Source organism: Filicampus tigris, chromosome 19, assembly GCF_054856515.1.
Source record: "Filicampus tigris isolate MCC_2025a chromosome 19, RoL_Ftig_1.0, whole genome shotgun sequence".
NCBI lineage: Eukaryota > Metazoa > Chordata > Actinopteri > Syngnathiformes > Syngnathidae > Filicampus > Filicampus tigris.
In genome coordinates this window covers 7,074,780-7,089,803 of record NC_141235.1, presented here as the reverse complement: position 1 = coordinate 7,089,803, position 15,024 = coordinate 7,074,780, and the positions used below count along the sequence as shown (strand labels likewise).

At 45.4% G+C, this 15,024-nt stretch overlaps 2 protein-coding genes across 3 annotated transcripts; one reads left to right on the top strand and one right to left on the bottom strand.

Moving 5' to 3' along the window:
- The first annotated feature begins 4,206 nt into the window (after window positions 1-4,206).
- bhlha15 (basic helix-loop-helix family, member a15) lies at window positions 4,207-6,346 on the top strand. Of its 2 annotated transcripts, none has more exons than XM_086017117.1 (2): window positions 4,207-4,391; window positions 5,241-6,346. In XM_086017117.1, exon 2 carries the CDS (start codon window positions 5,260-5,262, stop codon window positions 5,824-5,826), a length of 567 nt encoding a protein of 188 aa, XP_085873243.1. In that variant the 5' UTR covers window positions 4,207-4,391; window positions 5,241-5,259; the 3' UTR covers window positions 5,827-6,346. The 2 variants fall into 2 exon arrangements, with proteins under 2 accessions (XP_085873243.1, XP_085873242.1); XM_086017116.1 differs by having other exon boundaries at window positions 4,211-4,391; window positions 5,213-6,346.
- A 65-nt stretch (window positions 6,347-6,411) lies between these two features.
- On the bottom strand, window positions 6,412-14,759 carry tecpr1a (tectonin beta-propeller repeat containing 1a). The gene is made up of 24 exons (XM_086017115.1): window positions 14,620-14,759; window positions 13,452-13,703; window positions 13,190-13,372; window positions 12,995-13,117; window positions 12,745-12,864; window positions 12,350-12,524; window positions 12,172-12,272; window positions 11,834-11,935; window positions 11,602-11,744; window positions 11,033-11,520; window positions 10,798-10,943; window positions 10,561-10,716; window positions 10,318-10,467; window positions 9,655-9,812; window positions 9,316-9,546; window positions 9,104-9,200; window positions 8,906-8,985; window positions 8,762-8,818; window positions 8,504-8,678; window positions 8,285-8,420; window positions 8,111-8,203; window positions 7,913-8,019; window positions 7,617-7,736; window positions 6,412-7,409 (listed from the first exon to the last, which is right to left on the bottom strand). The coding sequence occupies exons 2-24, from the start codon at window positions 13,674-13,676 to the stop codon at window positions 7,317-7,319; spliced, it is 3,459 nt and encodes a 1,152-aa protein (XP_085873241.1). The 5' UTR covers window positions 13,677-13,703; window positions 14,620-14,759; the 3' UTR covers window positions 6,412-7,316.
- Window positions 14,760-15,024: the final 265 nt, after the last annotated feature.

The window sequence follows — 15,024 nt, the reverse complement described above, 5'->3', positions numbered from 1 at the left end:
GTGGATTTTGTTGGTTAACTCTTATTCCACAAATGCAATATTTATCAGAATGCTTTGTTTCAACTAGTGGGCTTGCATAGAACATATTCTTGAAAACAATGTGTTTTGGTTGACTTCCACTTTAAAAACCTTTAAAAACTAGCGATTTTTTGGTGCCACCGAATCAAAGACAGCAAATAGTGTTAATATTTTTTTAACGCCTCAGTATCTGAATATGCATTTTGACTACTGGGGATTATTTGGTAAATCAAAGCAGTGGAGAACAGAACAGGAGTGGAAGAGTTAATAACTAGACAGGGAGGGATGATTTCAAAGAGTTCAGGCCTAAGGTCAGAAAACAAACTGTGAGCGCTCCAAGTTGAACCCCAAGCTCAAAATAAGAGCAACGAGCGTCACCTGGTGGTAACTAGCCACACTGATCCTACTTTTCCTGTTCCTTTTCTTTTATTTAGAAAATCTACTGTAAATCTAAATTAACTTTGAATGAAAAGCAACATGTATTGTTTTGATCTCAGCTTGTTAATTAGTCTCTAGGGAGTGTTTATAAGGTTTCAAACTGTGCCTACGTACCAGTTTAGTTTTCCTCACATTTTTAAAATCAGAAATTAAGTTAGCTAAGCACATTGCGCTAATTAATTAATCACATGTTACTAATCACAATTTATAAGGGCTCCATAATCAGTATTTGACAGCAAGAATACAGGGCCATCTGCTGGATCACAAGAGGTACTGGACCTCGTGCGCGTAATGCCTCCACTGATCCTACTTTTCCTGCCGGTTTTTCCTTTAATTTTTCTGCATTGGGCTCAAAGCTTTAAATAAAAGTAGCAACACGGACATCATACATTTGTCTTACATTAGGACATGCTATGAAGGGCGATAGCCCCTGTTGTTGCACAGTGTGGTCGATTTTAAGTCACCTGAACCTGGCAGATTGTTTCCTGACCTGACGCATGTGTGTGCATGTGTGTGTCCTTCTACATCCTTTACGTCACAGCCGCTGTGAGTCAGCTCCCCTGTGCCTTTCCTGAGTCACTCATCCAGCGGTTGCCCGGTTACCTGCGAGTGGGCAAAGTTTCCGATTGCGTATTTGTTTCCGTGGATAGATGGGGCCCTGATATTTATTCAGGAACAACTGTGACCCAATAACGCATGTGTTTGTGTATCATCTAATGGACAAAAGCTGACAAATCAGTATTAGAACATCCTGTTGTTAAGCAGAAGGTGTGTGTGCGTTTTAGTGAGTATACTAAGCTTTTATTTGTAGAGCACTTTTTAAAACACGGTTACAAAGTGCTTTACAGGCACATATGCACATGCAAATTTGAGGCGAAGAATGTAAGCTTGGACCGCCACTGGGGCTACCTGCATACAAGTTCCGACTGCATTCCTGCTTCCCGTAAATGTAAAAGGTTGCAGCACTTGAATTGGTGATTTACATTCTGTACATAAACCGTTGGAAAATTCATTGTCAAGGAACCATCATATATTTTCTGGGATAAATTGAATAGCATTGCGATATTTATTGCATCAGACATTTGCCCGGGTAAGGACTGTTGGGCACTTGCCTCTGGTCCCAACGAACCAACAAGGAAGGCTGGAGGGAATGTCAACACTTTGTCGGGATGATTTGAATTCACGCAACTTTTGATATGTATTTTGACACTTAGTCAAAACTACCTGTTGAATATGGAAATACTTTCATGGGACTTAAAAAGAGAATGTGACTTTGACGGGGAAGTCGTTCCCTTTGCCCACCACCCAAATGAATATGATCATTTGGTGAAGTGAGGCTGTAAAGAGTTGAAGCCGGCGCATTCAAATGTTAGCGTGAGATCAACAGGACCTGGATGCTGTAGGCTATTGACTGATTTAGTCACTAAACTGCATATGTATGCCTGCGTTTGGGTTTGCCTGCAGGTTTACAGTCGAATGACAGCGTCTGATCTCAGCAACCGCTTTGGACAATATTTCGACACAACAAACTTTTCTGCACAAGCACACATAAACTGGACAGCTGATTCTGTGCCAGAGTGTTTGAGTGAGTCCGCCAAACCTTGAGCTGGGAGATAAAAGTTTAGTAACAGGAACGCGCACATACTCCAGGGAGTCGGCGCTTATTTTTATGACACACGGGCATCTTTTCTATCAATCTGTCTGCCTTCGGCCAAAAGGCCACCTCCGTTTTCTGTCACCATAGCCCGGCGTGACATCCACACTTGTTTTCCTTTTAGACCCGTGGCCTTGGCCTGATGGAAAAAGTGACAAGCGGCGCAGATCTTGGCCCCCTAATTCATCTCCCCGCCTCCTTGCTCTTTCATGATGAGTCAGGGGCGTCTCTTTCGCTCTCCGCACTTTAATGGATTCAAGGCACCTGCTGTCCGTGACATCACGGTGTGTTCAGAATTCGCAGGAGTGGGAATGACACGATCACCCACTGCACAGTGATTACACAGTCACTTGCGTAAGAGCCGCTGGTACCTTTCCAGCAGCGCGCCGTATCCAAAACTGTTGTTTAATGCCAACTTCTGCCCTTGGACCCCATAGCGGGCGAAACGTTGCTTCGCTCGGATCTTGTAAATGTATTGCATTGGTTGGTTTTTGTTTTGTTTTGTTTTTAAGTGCAAAGGCCAATGTTTGCCTGCCTCATTACTGAAGTGTATTCAGCTCCGAATTTATCAAGGCGGCGGTGACTAAATAAACAGCGCAAAGCCTTCAGGCCAACCAAGTTAGAAACTGAACAAACTCAAACTAGAAGATAATGTTTCCACAGAGCCAGCATCAGCGAGTTTGGGTTGATTAGATACAGTGTACCTGGGGAGGAGGGGAAACCTGGCAGGACCAGTCTGACACACACACACACACACATACGTGTTCACAAACAAGTTAGTCAAGGACAGGGCAACTACGCTCTTTAAAGAGTTGGGAGCATCACACCTGTACATTTCTACCTCCGGCAAGCACAAAAGTACAAAGGCAAGAGGTGATTTGATTGCCTTTTGTCGGTTCACGTATTGCGGGATTATGCCAAAATTACACAGCGGATTGTCATGAAATTTTGTGGAGAGCTGAGGAAGGGTCCTAATGTCTTATCTCCTATTCCATGAACCAGAAAATACCCTGAGAATATTTCTTCACATTTCCTTCCAACGAATTATGAGACACCTTCAAATTTGATTTTTATTGTTTCTTAGTCATGATGCAAGTGATCTTTAGTGTAACAGAAGTTGCAACAACTGGCCTCGAGGTCAACCAATCTGTTTGATTGCATCTCCTGTATTTAAAGACGCCGTTTTGCATATGCCAGTTTTGCCCACTCGGCCCCCACACCACTTTTTTTTTTTGCCTGCCCATGCACCTGATGCACAGGCCTGATCTTTTTGTCACTGGACTGTTCTCAAGCCAATCACAAGGCTGGAGTACTTGACGACAATGCAAGCACTGGTAGAGCATGTAAATTCCACACAAGAAGTCTGGAGTTTCCAACCTTCGGTCTCACTTAGAACTATAAGGCCGATGTGCTGACCACTAGACCACCAGTACTAGTCTTTAGGCTACGGGGTGCTATACAGATGACTAACCATATTTCAGTCTGGAAGTTTTATTTTGAAAATCAGATGCATCTGCCCAGGCCTCTGTACACAACTCAAACCGCTCTTCCCAGTCATGTGATCCACTAGGGGAAAAAAAGTAAGCCCACGAACTAGCACATAATGAGTAAACAACAAATGTCAGTGGAGTGTTTCTTCAAAAATGGGAATGAGACAAAAGAAGAAGAGTCTAAAACAGGTGGGGGGGGCAACACTTAAAAAACATTATCAGATCAGCAGTCTTACTTCAAATAAGGGTTTATCGCTACAGAATCGCCTCATGCAGCAAGTTCACTATATGTGCTACATGTGGCTTGCAAATGAGCCAATGAAGCCTTAAACTGACAAAACCAGCCTCAATTTCCAACATTCTATCTGCGTGAATTTTCTGCACTGGATACACTCCCCCAAAAAATTTTTAGATAAAGGTGTGAATGTTTTTTTTTGTTTTTTTTTTAAATAAATATGTGCCCTGTGTTTGACAACTAAAGAGCCTTCTACAATTAGACTGCAGGAGGGCCCATCATTCGTGGAGGGTAAGGGGGGCGGGGTTATGGAGGCTTGGGGGTGGAGCTTTTGTTTGCGAGCCGCACAATGATTGGCTGTGGAGCGCTACGTGTACCTCATTCTGCTCCGGGTCTCTCACATGTGACACTGACATCTGCGTGCGTCCGCTGCAAGGCCATGCACCGCAACTTTCACCACTGCTTATCCACGTATGATGGTGCGTCCAATAGCTGACTGCAAGGCCGAGCTTTTTCTGTGAAACAACCATCAGGAAAAGGAAACTTTCAATTAAAGGTAAGGCACTAAAACGGAATGTGTGTGTCCCTTACCAGTCTATTGAATGCATTTTTTTAAGAGGTCAAAATTAAATGGGTTTAATATATTTCACTTCACTGAGCAGTTCTCACTCAACATATCAAAATCAAAATGCAACAGGTGAATTGGTCATCTGTTTGGGTGCTGTTTGTGAGTCTAACCTTGAAATTGACATCTCGGTGGGCAGAGAAGATAATCCAGGCGCACGCTCAGGGACCAACATTGTGGAATTTTCACACTGCAACAGACTGATTAGATACAGCAGGATGCATGGCAGCTTCAATTGGAGACTGACTCAGAAAAAAAAAGTAAGGTATATACCCTTATGGGAGATCAGAACTGCACCTTACTGATCCTGGAAAAGGTCCAAACTAATTTCGGTCCAATAATTTGTCCTACAGTGGAGCATTACCATTGGAGGAATTTATACACCAAGTAACCCAGTGTCTCCCTATTTGTATTACTTAAGTAAATATTATTTCAACCATTGCTCTTTCAGGAAAAAAAAAAGTACTTTCACCTTTAGGGATACACTGTATCGTCAAATGTTAAATTTTCGAACCCTTGACACAGTTTGGGATTATTCCTGTACTATTTTGTTTTACGAAATGGTACCAAAAGGCATTGGGGCACCAAAATAACATGAACACCTCTTTATTTGTCCACTAGATGGCAGCAGGCACATATCGACCCTGTGGAACCACTTTTGGTTCTCGCGAGTGTTTTTTTTCTCGTGTAAACTGACATGTTCTCCACTTTGGTTGCACCATGACATCTCATATGTCAATTTGTCTTCATAGGCCCACAGACACTGTGACATATTTGCAGAATCTGCTCAAGAAGCAGGATGAAGTCCAAGGGGAAAGCCGTGAAGCCATCCAGAAGAACCTGGTCTGACCCGGAGCCAGAACTTGAACCGGACACAGAGGCGGAACCAGGCTCCAGCGAGCAGGAAGACTCTGAGGCCTCGGTGAGGATCGGTTGCTCTTGGAGAGGTTCCTTGAGAAGCAGAGGGGGCAAGCGGCAAGGAGGGGGCGGAGGTCGCCGTCGGCGACAACACAGTTCCACCACTAAGGAGCGTAGCATCCGGCGCCTGGAGAGCAACGAGCGGGAACGCCAGCGCATGCACAAACTCAACAATGCCTTCCAAGCGTTACGCGAGGCCATCCCGCACGTGAAGACGGACAAAAAGCTCTCCAAGATCGAGACGCTGACGCTGGCTAAGAACTACATCAAGGCCTTGACCACCATCATCCTGGACATGTCGGGGGCCTGCCTCCCCGCTGGCGAGGTCCCGTCGGAGGCCAGCGCCGCCAAGCTGCTCCAGTGTTACCAGAAACACTTGGAGGAGGAAGGCGAGGAGGGTCTCACCCAGTACCTCACCCACATGCACAGTTTAAGCCAACACAGCTAGCAGACCAAGAGGCCACTGGGACTTTTGACCAGCATGGATTTTGAGGGGGGGGCCAGATGAAATCTAGTTCCTGCAGGTGCACTGCTGAGGGATCCAATCTGGAAGGATGTGTTCTGTAGAACTTTATGCTGCAGCGTTTGAGTGGGCTGCTCTTCATGCAAAAATGAAGGGTGAACTTAATTTGGCAAGATCTTTGGACTCTCCCGTCTCTTTCTAACTTCTTGGAAGCTGGGTGTTCTTACTCTTCTCTTTATAAATGAGTGATCCTCTTCCTTTTTGTCAACTGAAAGGGGGGGAAAAAAAACTGCTGAGCATCGCCTTCAGTGAGAACTGTTAAAGAGAACACATGCATTCAAATGAAGTGTTTGCTCATTTGCTCGTGGTGGTGGTGATGATGATCTCCCATCCCCCTGAGAACACAACTGACTCGTCTGACTTGTCTGCAGAGATGTTGTTTCAAGAGTTAGGTTATTTGTAATGTCCCGAGGTGGGGCTATCAATAAACACATGTATTTATTGACTGGTATTTGATTATGCACTATATGGGTTGGAATGCACCAATGATGTCACTTAATCACAGCAACGGACCAATTTATAAATTCTTTATATTTATATATGGGGCACTGTATATGAATCGTTATCCTAGGCTCGGTATTTTTTTTTTTAAGATAAAGTGGGGGTTTTTTCCAGCAAGCCAGGGAAAGTTTTTCCCCTTTTCCATTGCACATGCTCCAAATACAATAATGATCAATAGTGGTCAGAATAATGTCAAAAAAACAACGTTGGACATCAGCTTGTTGAGAGGTAAGAAGTAACCACCAGGTTCATGAGACACTTGTGAAGTGAAGGATTTGGAGGGTGGTGCCAAGCGACCCGACCCAGTAGATCTCCTTAATGAGTTAATACAGTAGTTTACTTAACTCTTTACACAATTAAAACCCAAGGTTTATTGAGATCTGTGCTTAAGGGTGTTTACCTTGACTTCAAAGGTGTCCCATTAAGACTTGGTGGCTGCTTCTGGCACATTTAAACCCGTCACGTTTTTTCCCATCACTTCACAGCATCCGTATTTGGCCGACGGAGGGCGAAAAACATTAAATATATACAGAACACTGTCATATCCTTAAACAGACTTAAACTATTTAAGCTTGCTTTACACAGCATACTATACACTTCTCGACACAAAATCGATAATCATCTCTATAAAGATACCAACTACAGTACAGTACATGCTAAAATGAATTTGGTAGATTAATGGGCAACGACAAAAAAATGTCATGTATTTTTTGGAAACCGTGAATAAGGTGAAGCTACCATTTCTGCCACGGAAGAAGCAATGTCACAAGGAAAAAAACTGTTCTACAAAGGAAATGAGAGATTAGGATGCCTATGTACACGTTTGTGTGTACAGTAATTGCTCATTTGAAAACATGGCGGATGAGTGTCTTAACATCACATTTTGCTGACAGTGACCGCTTTGAATGGACAGTTTAGCTCCCAGAGGCGTGCGCAGGAGTGGCAGAGAGAGAAAAATGGGATGGCTCCATGGCATTTCCTCGAACTGTGATGTGGTCCCACCCACCCTAGATGGCAAGAAGAGAGGAGAAAATCACCCTCAGGCTCCTTAAGAAATATATTCAATGTGCCAAACCCTTTTATTCTCCATGAGTTTCATCACATTGTAAATTTGTGGTTAACCGTTTTTCCAGTTTTCCTGCATTTGAACCTAGAATTTTGATGTGGGTTCTTGTAACTGTATTTCTGATGAATGGAGAAGATCTGGCCCTTACCCCAATGCCATAATCCCACGACTGTCCTTTGGGCTCCAAATGATGGATCCCGAGCCGGTGGCACACTGTCCCGCGACTCAGACTGTGACTGCCCTGTACCTTATCTGCTATGATCCAAACCTAAAATCAGACCTTTAGCATGAGTCATCTCATCAACACCAACACCTCCCTTTCAAGTTTGCCTGCTTTTGATCAATGCTTACTGTATTAGTTGAATAATGGTGTATTTTCATTATTGTAGTTGCACGCTGCATTATGAAACCATATAAACAACTCAGATATATGCTCCTACCCACCTGGTCAAAAGGCCCAACGGTAACTTTGCGCACATTATTAGAAACATACTCCCATGAGGAGCCCTGAGGATAACGGGGGGTCAAATCCTTCCGGTACCACAAGTTACCTGACCAGGATAAATCAGGCAAATGGATTAGAAGTAGTAGTAGAGATAAAAACGATGACGTGATCAGTAACTATGAATTCCAACTCCTCACCGTTGTCATCAACAGCATAGACTGACGTCCTTCCAACAGACACCTGATGCAGCTTCTGTTTAGTCGGGGGAGGGATGTGGTACCAACACTCACCTGTAGAGGAAGACAACGCACAAGTTATATTGTCATTGTGAAAATCTGCCCATTATGGTTCTGCAAATTCCCTCCACTAACCTGCAGGGCTCTGAGGAGTCACAGATCCCCTAAAAAATGCAGAACCGTCCCTGGCGATAGCCCAAACTTGGCTCGCGGCCCCGATGGAAATGGACTGAAAGGGCTGATCCGTCCCCACGTGAAGCCATGACGTTCCCTTCAGGACGAACACAATGCAATGAAATAAAAAGCCTTTTGCATATGCGACAGGTAATTCAAAGAGAAAGCCGCCTTCCTCACAGCGGGAGTGAGCGCAGTGACTCCCAGTCGGCAGAGCACATCTCCCTTGTTGCTGATGGCCCACACGGGAACAACATCCATGCCGATGTCGGGGGTGCACGGCAGGATGGTCACATCACCCAGTTGAATGGGCGGAACTTCCTGCCAAGGCGCTGGGGTCGTCAGTTTGCACTTCCTGTTTGAGAGAAAATTTCATTACTGACCAGTGAGTGACCACTGCAAGTAAATACTATATACCGACTTGTTTTTAAAGACTACCTGGCCCATCTCCTGCGTCGCACAAAGTCCTTCATGGTTTTACAGCCATGATACCACCTGCATGGAGAGTTGAGATTAGATTTAAAAAAAAAAAAAAATCCCTGTCGCTGAGAGTTTGGTTGAACAACAACAATAGAGACCCACGCTGGGAAATCAGCAGCGTACTGCCAGCCCTCTCGGTCCGTCCCCCCCGAGACGCTGTAATCGATGGCCCACTCAGACACCTGTTGACAACCAACCAGGGCGGGGATACTTTATTCAACAATGTCCATTTACTATCGCGCTTGTTTGTTGTGTTTGTGCTAATTCACAATTTGGATTTACTTCAGTTATCTTACTTACCCACGCCCACTGCGGGGATGGAGGCTTGGTGCTTGTTTTCGTGCGCTCATGCAATCCTGAGGCATCACTCCACATGTAACGGTCAGTAGGGAGCCCTCTAAAGACATTGCACGTGAAAAGTAAGTGATTAGACATCAAAATGAAACAATGCGTGTCAAATGGAACTACTGCAAATGCTTCATGTGAAAACTAATGCAGAGTGAGAGCTGTACCTGTTGGTGTAGCCAGTGAGAGGGTTCCATCTCTGGTTCTCATAGATGCAGACGCTCTTGACATCAGTCTGTGTGTGAATGTGGTCATTAAAAGTGGGGAGACCCTGGGAGAAGCCGCCGCTGTAGCCCCCGGCATAGACCCAGACGTTGTGGTCATAACCGATCCCCCACACGATTCCAACGCTGTTACACTCCACGATGCGCAGGTGACCGCCGATCTGATGCCAGAACCTGCATAAAAAACGGCATGGTCCTCATCTTAGTTGTAAAGAAATAATGGCAGGAAAAATCTTAGCAGATATAATTGTAACTTTATATACTTCTTCATAGCATGTTTACATTTGGTCGCAGGGTGCCGGGTACGGCGTCGCCTCAAGGCTGGGGGTGGGCTCGCTGACAAAGATGTCCCCTTTGCAGGTGATGGACCAGATGGCTTGTTTGGAAGGAGGACCCTGAATGCCTCTGGAGTCGCAGCACGATGCACTCAACAGCGTCAGCTTGAAGTGGGATAGAAAGAGAAGAGAACTGCGGTTGGATCCTGTGGGAGTATTTATGCTGGGAGAAGGGTCCAAGTACAATGTATGATTCCAAAAATTATTCCGTGTTAGAGATGGACAAAATTGACATGTTTGTTACATTGTGGTTGTAGCTTCAGTTAAAATATCTCTCGGACAATTCCAATCAATCCGGAGTATTATTACAATGTTTGCTACAGCTTTTCTATTGAATCACTGATTGCCTGACAATTCGTGATTTTTTTTCCCCAGATCATTGATGTCATGGATCTTTTGTTGGATGTATGATACCTTTGAAATAACAACAGAAGTCTGGATATGTTTGATTATGGAAATCAACCTGGCAATGCACCTATTTGATTAAAAACTTTAGTAACAACCTAGTACACTAAATCTGATCAACTTATGTCATCAATCGCTCCTGTAATATTTGTTTGCAATTGCAAAGAGACTTGGTGGATCTCCACAACAGACATTCTCTCCTTACCCAGTCGTGCATCTCCTCTTCTGTTGCAGCTGCCACTCGAATCGGCCACCTCTTTTTGATCCGCTCGGGTGTGTAAATGGCAAAAGTGTGTTTGGCGTCATTGAGCACAGGCACCAGGATTGTCACCTCATTGATGAAGGCATGCAGGTACTGGAGGAGGAACCAGACGTTGGCGTGTGCAATCAGCACGAATAAGCAACTGTCAGTGAACAATCCCAGCTCACATCAACCCTCCCTTCTCACCTTCTTCTTCTCCAAGTAGTTATAATAGATGAAAAGGATGCCATCCTTGTTGCCCTCTGGTCCTGAGAACTGCTCAAGTGCAAAGTGAACGTCTATCCACTTGTGCGGCTTCCAGTCCCTCCACCACTGCATCGTTCCCTTCTTTACCCACACGCACTTTCATGGTGGCAAGCAGGCATGTGATATAAAATATCAGTATGGATCGTGGCCAGTGAGCGTCCATTCGCTTGAACTCACCTGCTCTATGGCTTGTTCATAATGTCGGAATTCATCCACCTCTCTCTTGGTCCTCTCACTGAATTGCTCAAAGATTTGTTTCCGCCAGGTGGCCATCTGGGCCGGCGTGACGGACAAACTCAAGGACTGGATGGACTGGGCCAACGCTGGGGAGGAATAAAACAGACGTTGTCAACAAGATACATTCATAAGAGAGATGAAAAAAAGCTGCAGTCAGCTCTGCTGTTGAACCCACATGGAGTGTTCATGGTGCTGTGGAACCAGTTAAGTTGGGAATGACTGTCCACAGAGCAGCCCCCTCCGCTGACCCACGCCCACAGAGGGTGTCCATCGACCCCGTAAGGGTCCTCCATGGCTAGGGAGTATGTGGCCACAGATGACAGGCTGCAGGTGTCTGCATTGTCTGACAAATTCCCAGCCTGGGCTTGCTGGCTCTGTGGCACCTCCAGATCCACATTACTCCACTGGGGGTCAACGGGGTCGCCGGTTTGAACCACATCATCCCCTCGCTCCTCTTCATGTGGGACAGCAGCAGAGGCTGGCTCTCTGTCCGAATCACTTATGACCGTTGAAATGTGCGGTTTGGGGGCGTCAACCGGCTGGTCAGAGGATTCTATGTTGGCACTGGAACAGCCGACTTCATCTGCGGGTCCTTTTTCCGTATCAGACTCTATGTCATTCAACACAGACGAAGGATGCAACTCACTGAAGTAACATCCAGCACTGTTGCAAGGAGGAGAATAATGATGAACAAAAACAAATTATACTCACGATGGACTGTTTTTGCACATATATGATTTCTACCTGTGCTGACTGCTGGCACTGGAATGAGGTCGATCCACGTCCCTGGGAACAGCGATGGCCCTCCAGGTTTTGCCATTCAGTTCACTAGCTGTGACACCCTGGCGGAAGTACACAGTCCAGTCCTCGCTACCAATTGCCCACACCTGTGCAACAACAGTGTACAATTTAAGAAAGACACACAGGGAAGACCTTTTACAGGAACAAGGGAGCGTTGTGGGCATTTGGACAATACCTGATCATTGAGTCCTACATTGATCATGACCATTTCTCCAACCATGCTGATCCAGCCGGAGCCGCGTGGATTGTGGGGGTTAACGCCGCGCCGGAACCACACCTGGTAAAGCAGCTTGCGAGTTCAAACGCTTAACTAACTCAAACATTTTTTTGTATTATTAGCATAGCATAGTACAACTACACAACGTCAATTTTGCAATGTGGCAGCATCCCGCCAAAACAATTTTCACAAACGTCAACTGCCAACACAATGACTGAAGTCAAGAAGGAGCTTCCTCAGCCATGTCCAACACCTCACCTCACCTCACCTCATCCAAGAAGGAAACGCTAACTTACTTTCTTATCTTTGGTCAAAGCCCAGACAACGTTGACTCCTACTGCGACATGCATGACTCCTACATCAGGACTGGGAGAGTCCACCACAGACCAAGAGGTACCTGGACGGAAGAAAACAAGAGTCCCAATAATCCCAGAATCCAAACAAAGAAATCTGTCCTGATACTAGCCACAGTACCTTGGTGACTGTCTCGGCTGACACCCTCCCTAACAATCAGCTGGCCTTCCCACAGCACAGCCCACACCAGTTCCCCAGGTCCGCAGCTGATCTGGATCACCTCCCCAGGGACGGCGATGTCATGCCACAAAGAGCCCTCAGGATTGTGATGGTCAATACCTTCTCTGAACCATACCTGTACAGAAAGAGTTGAGAGCTGTCATGCGACCTGTTAACTCATTCACTGCCAGACATTTTCAGACCCTCTTTTACCCTAACATTTGAAGAAAAAAACCTGAAAAAAATAAATACATAAATTCCTGGGATTGAATGGCTGGACTGTGAAAAGACAAGTAAATTCGTCAATGGCAATGAATGAGTTAATTGACTACAGAATCGGAAGTGAGAAGTTGTACCTTCCCCTTTAGCGAAACAGCCCACAGACAAAGTAGGCCAGAGGGTTCCTCGGTTATCTCCCATCCACCACAGCTGATGTCACTGAAAGGATCTGGCAGAGAAGTCTTCGGTGAGGGGATCTGCCAGGACGAGGGATGCAGGTGAACAGAACGTGCAGAAGCAGTATATTGTATATGCGCTCTGGAGCCATGAGGCGATACTTCGACGTGAAAAAAACGGATGAAAACATTGAAGACGACTGCAAATGACCTCAGCCCAAGAGTCCATGGCTTTGTATCTCCTGTGGCGGAGCCATCGCCTGCGACGGACACAGGAGTTCCACTTTTTGTCCTTGCCGTAAACAGCTGGGAAGTCAATGGAGTAAGTCCATCCCTGAAGAACATATCCATCATAAAAATAGGTAGTTGGGATAACAACAATGAGCGCCAAATATGAGGAACTCACCTCTTTCTCTGTGGGTTCACCTTCAAAGACCTGATCCACATACCAGTCAGCCTCCCACTCCCAGCTGCTGGACGGGAGCTGTAAACTTTCAGGAGGCCGGTGCTGCAAACCTGTGACATCACTCCACTGCCAGCGGTCGCTTAGCAACAAGCGCTCAGAGAAGCCGTCCACAGGATTCCATCGCTGACAAGACAGACAGAGAGAGCTGACGCTTGACAGATTCACAGTTGCCCATTGAGCGCAGATTTCGGAGAACGCCCACTTGATTCTCATAAGTCTCCTCCTGGAAGCGGATGTGCAGGTCAGAAGAGTGGACGTTCAGGTAGATCTTGTTGTCAAAAGCGATGCCCCAGCAGCATTGCTGAGCCGCGGTCGCCCGCTTGAACGGCATCTGAGCGTCATGACATTGCTCCCACTGCTGGCACGCTGTGGACAGGCTGAACACCCGTCCGTGCACGTCCACTGCCCAAAGCCGGGAGGTGGGCATGGCTGCACCTTGCACCACGGGCTGGACCTTTGTGAGAGGATAAAAATCGAATTTTGGGGATAAGGCTGATTATTTCATACATTTGATCGATTAATTTGACGACTTTTCTTTCGCAGCTTAGCCCGAAGGGTGTCCCCACTAACAACATAGCTGTGAACAGACAGGGGCTAGTTTACAAAAGTTTACAAAATCGCGATTTGGGTGCTATATAGCCTAATTAGCAACTTTTGTGACCCGTCTACAAACTCTTTACATTCCACCCCTCACCAACCACAAAATGCTTTGTTCCTGCTAAGCAACACACAACTACATGAATGGAATCAGTCCATTTATATCACAAAAGCGTTATTTAAGTGCACTTTATGAGGTGTGTCTGTTAATTATCTATACCACCGAAACCTAGATATTTACTAATAATATATAATTTTACAGCTTCCTTTATCAAACAGAAGTGAAAGTCACGTCTTTGCTCTGTACTACCGCACCAATCTATCTCATGCATTTAACCTGTTATGTTACAACCAACAATGACATTGCACGGAAAAGTAAGTGATTAGACATGCCATTAGCAGTCTGTCCTCTCGAATTACATTTTTTTGTTGGGGAAAAAAGGGGAAAGAAGCCCAAAATTCAACATCAATTCAAATGACTAGTCGCTACACTGTAAATATATGTATGATAATAATGACGCACCCACGACAAACACCAAAACAGCGTTATATTCGTGTCATTACGATAGAAGATATTAGGAATAACTCGACAAAGCAGTGAATTCATTTTAAAGAGAGAGGTTGGAATGGAAGCAAAACAAAAACAGTTCAAACATCTGCACCTTTATTCGCAATTATGACAGCTGCGCTTGTAAATAATTGTATTTGGCATTGGATTATAAGATTAAACCTCCTAAAATAGCACGCACACAAAACACCAAACATGCACAAACCTCGAACTTCCTCTCATTAACCGACGCAGATGAGACGTCCCCTTAAGACTTCTTAGAAGAGATCCGTTCCTAATTCAAAGGGGAAACGAAATTGTTCATAGTTGCTGGGATTCTGACAGACACGGTCTGGCTGTGCAAACCGGAAGCGTTTGGTTCTTCCTTCTCATTGGTTGGTTCCGTGGTGTCGTTGTATTTGACGGTGACGTCCAACAGAGGCCGCTGTTGCTTCAAATTTCACAGGAACTACAGTAGTGTTCCCCCGCTAGTCGCTGGGTACACGGGTCGAGCCCTGTATCCACGAAACATTAACTCTAAAAACACGTTTAGAGCTTACTAAAGACGACAGAAGATGGCGACAATGAGCCTGATAGACAGAGATAGACAGAGAGATGACAGACAGATGAC